At 36.0% G+C, this 3955-nt stretch overlaps 1 protein-coding gene across 1 annotated transcript; it reads left to right on the forward strand.

Annotated features, from left to right (window-relative positions):
- Positions 1-2456: 2456 nt before the first annotated feature.
- LOC136347296 (uncharacterized) lies at positions 2457-3161 on the forward strand. Its single transcript, XM_066297179.1, has one exon. The coding sequence runs from the start codon at positions 2457-2459 to the stop codon at positions 3159-3161; it is 705 nt and encodes a 234-aa protein (XP_066153276.1).
- The last annotated feature ends 794 nt before the right edge of the window (positions 3162-3955 follow it).

The following is a 3955-nucleotide window of genomic DNA, read 5'->3' on the forward strand; positions in this document are numbered from 1 at the left end:
GTGTAGCAAAACTGAACCAATGTTAATTAGGATTATTTGATGTGCCCCATTTATTTTCGGCAAATGTTTTGTATGGTTTTAATGTTAATGTTAATGTACTTTTTGAAAATAAAAGCCTTCCTTTGAATACCTGTTAGATATTTTGTTTATGCCATCATTAATACGAATTTTCTAAGTATTAACTCAGTTCTGCACCTAACTGTATATTATCTTAACTTAGACCCAAACTCATAAAATTCTTATTATAAAAAAATAACAACATTCTTATCATGTTTGTTTTCAGACCAAAAAATGTGATTGTAAAGCAAAGGTAGAGAAACATTCTTGAATATTTGCCTTATATCATTTATAAAGTGTGTGCCCTTAACTGCAAAAGAAATTCATCTTTCATCAAGATCTTTAAATATGCCTCGAGATAAACATTTGTCTGTGGATGTGAAAAATTTCATAATTTTCAAATATCAATCTGGAATGAAGCAATCGCATATAGCGCGTCAGGTGAATCTAAATCGATGTGTTATCAATAAAACAATACGGTCGTTTAACATAAGGGGAACTGTTATGAATCCTCATAAATCTGGGAGACCTCGAAAAACAACAAGAGCCGACGATCGGAGGATAGTTGCAGCTTCGAGAGAAAATCCCAACAAAACAGCCGTTGATATCTGCAATGAAAATAGGGAGCTTGGGGTATCAACTAGCACCATTCAACGTCGTCTTAGAGAGAAAAATCTTTTTGGATGAAGACCAGCGAAAAACCCTTTATTTCAGCAAAAAATCGAGCAGCCCGATTACAGTTTGCAAGGGAACACTTGAACTGGTCGACTGATAAGTGGAAAACGGTACTCTTTTCCGATGAGAGTAAGTTTAATTTATTTTCTTCGGATGAGATTCGGTTCGTACGACGTCCTGTTAATGAAAGATATAACCCAAAGTACACTAAAGGTAGAGTTAAGTTTGGGGGAGGTGGATTGATGGTGTGGGGGTCATTTTCCGGGTTTGGAATGGGACCGATCGTAAAAATAGAAGGCATAATAGATCGATCCCGTTATCTAGAGATCATTAGAGATGTGATGTTTCCACATGTCGAGGACAACATGTCACTAAAATGGATCTTTCAACATGACATTGCTCCAAAGCATACCGCAAAAATAATTAAACATTTTTTTTAACAAATAACGTAAATGTTATAAAGTGGCCACCTCAGAGTCCCGATCTCAACCCTATAGAAAATCTTTGGGACATGGTATGTTTAGAATCCCATGGGTTCTATTAGATTCAAAACTCCCGCGCCCCGTTGTCAACCTGACTTATGTCGGTTCCGGCGCTGGCAGCGCCGGAGGTGAGGGCAGAAATAATAGAACTTCTCGGGGAAGGGGGAATACCATAGCATATATCGTCAATACACGTCTTGCAACTCCGTATTAGTTTTTAAGCTTGTCTTAGAAAAAACAAAATGTGTTCGAGTTGAAAATACCCCGCGGGACTTTTTGATAACCACAATCCATCCCAAAATACTCCCCAACATGGTAGGTAGGAAAATACGAGAGGAACATCCAGCCAAATTCAACAACAGGGAAGAACTGTTTATAGCGGTTGAAAACGCTTGGCACTCTATTGAGCCAGAAACGATAAATAAATTATTGGATTCCATGAGAAGATGTAGTGCTGTTTTAAGTAATAGAGGGTTTGCAACAAAATATTAATAAACAACGCTATAGTTTCGATTTAACTTATTTGTTTCTCTACTCTTGACCGCATCATTTCTAAAATCCTCTTCATTTCATCAAAAATATTTTATTATTTATTGATATAACTAACCTAAAATTTAAATGAGTCACCTGTCTCTATAACAATAAAAACCTGGATTCAATTTATGCAGCATTTAAAAACTATAAGGTGAAAAATAAATGTTTCTTTACTTTTGACCGCTACTGTATAAATATTGCTTAAAAGGATAATTTATCTGTACGAAAGTTAGCAGAGAAGTAAGTTTGTAACAAAAACTTGGTTTAAATATTTTTTTGTTTATTTTTTTAAGGTTTAAATTAGGAAAATCCCAGGAAGCAGAAATTTTACAAAAAAAAAGAGAAATTTCGTAAAATGTGGCAATCTGGTGATAGTTTAGGGTAAAAACTTAATAGATTAAAAAATGTTCCACAGAAAATTGATAAAGAATGTCTGGATTGGTTCTCTCGAATAAGAAGCCACAACGGTCCAATATCAAGACCCCTGACAAAAGCTGAAGCTAACGAAATAGCCTGCAAGTTGAAATACGAACAATTCAGTGCTTCTAATGGTTGGCTAGAAAAATGGAGAAAAAGGCATAATATAAGTTTTAAATCTATATCTCACCGGATAGTATACTTTACACGGATGCTTCAAAATCTAAGGAGGGTGTGGGATAGGCAGTCACGAGCGCGCGAGACCTGGTGGCAAGTTCTAGTCTTCCAGAAATGTGCAGCGTTTATACTGGTGAAATGTTCGCAATCTATAGAGCAGTGAAAGTGTTGAATGGAGACAACAAAACATTTGCTATCTGTTCAGACTCGTTAGGTGCAATACAAGCGATCAAGGACCCTTACAGCTCTAATCCTCTAATTCAAAACATTCAAGATGACATCCACACCTTATCTACCAACTACTGCAAGATCCATTTGGTATGGATCTCATCACACATCGGAATAACAGGTAACGAATTTGCGGACTCGAGTGCGGGAAATGCGGCCTGTTCACAGGTCATAGAGCAACATTTTTACCTACCGAAGGATGTGAACAAATATTTTAAAGTAACTATTGAAAGCAAGTGGCAAAACCTCTGGAATGTATCCAACACGAAACTGTCACGAATTGAACCATCTCTGCTCTCTTTTAAACAACTTCAACTAAACAGAAAGTACCCTGTGGCCATAAGAAGACTAAGGATAGGACATACAAGACTAACTCATGGTCATCTAATGGAAAGGACATGTCCCCCAAAATGTGACAGATGCAATGTCTTGCTCACAGTCGACCATATCATCACAAAGTGTCCAATGTATAGTGCCAATAGGATCTCCTTTCAAATTAAAGATGAACTGCGCAAGAACTTGCACTCCACAGTAGATCAGAGAACAACCATAGAATTCCTGAAGTCAATCAATATTTTTAACTCCATTTAAACGTAATCTTCATGTCTACTTGATATGTATCTGTACTCAGAATGTTTTGTATACTGTCAAATGTATGTTGAGTGCCAATAACCCAAGTAGTTGAGGCACTCTAATCTTAATAAAAAAATTTAAAAAAAAATCTATATCTGGCGAATCGGCGGATGTTAACCCCCAAGATGTCAGTGAATTTTTACAAAAGTTGCCATCTCTTCTTCTTGGATACATACCACAAGACATTTACAACGCAGATGAAAGCGGTTTATATTTCCGAGTATTACCAGACAGAACATTGGTACTTAAATCTGAAAAATGTGTCGGTAACAAGATGTCAAAAGACAAGCTCACTATTTTATTCTGTATTAATATGGCTGGAGAAAAAGAACAGTTATTGGTTATTGGAAAAGCTGCCCGTCCACGCACACTTAAAAATGTTCTTATCAAAGATTTGCCAGCTACAGTCACTCAAAAAAGTATTCATACAGCCGGAAAAAAATTCTGTAAACCGTTACTTTTGACTGATTTTGTTGAAATTTTGTATAATGAAAATTCAAACCGAAACTCAATTTGCGTAATTGAGTAACTTTTAGAGTGCTTTCCAGCGATTAAAAAAAACTCCGTTTTGAAAACTTCTTGTGAGGTGGAATTTTTTCAATGGGGTTTTAACATTCTTGTAGAGGGGATTTTTCTTCATATATCTTGAAAATTTGATCAAAATCGAACAACAAATAAGGAAGTTGCAGCCTTTTAAAAACGCCAAAGAGTGACGATTTTCGCGCAAAATGACGAAACTTTGACATTTTTGA

This window comes from Euwallacea fornicatus, chromosome 28 (genome assembly GCF_040115645.1).
Source record: "Euwallacea fornicatus isolate EFF26 chromosome 28, ASM4011564v1, whole genome shotgun sequence".
Classification (NCBI taxonomy): Eukaryota; Metazoa; Arthropoda; class Insecta; order Coleoptera; family Curculionidae; genus Euwallacea; species Euwallacea fornicatus.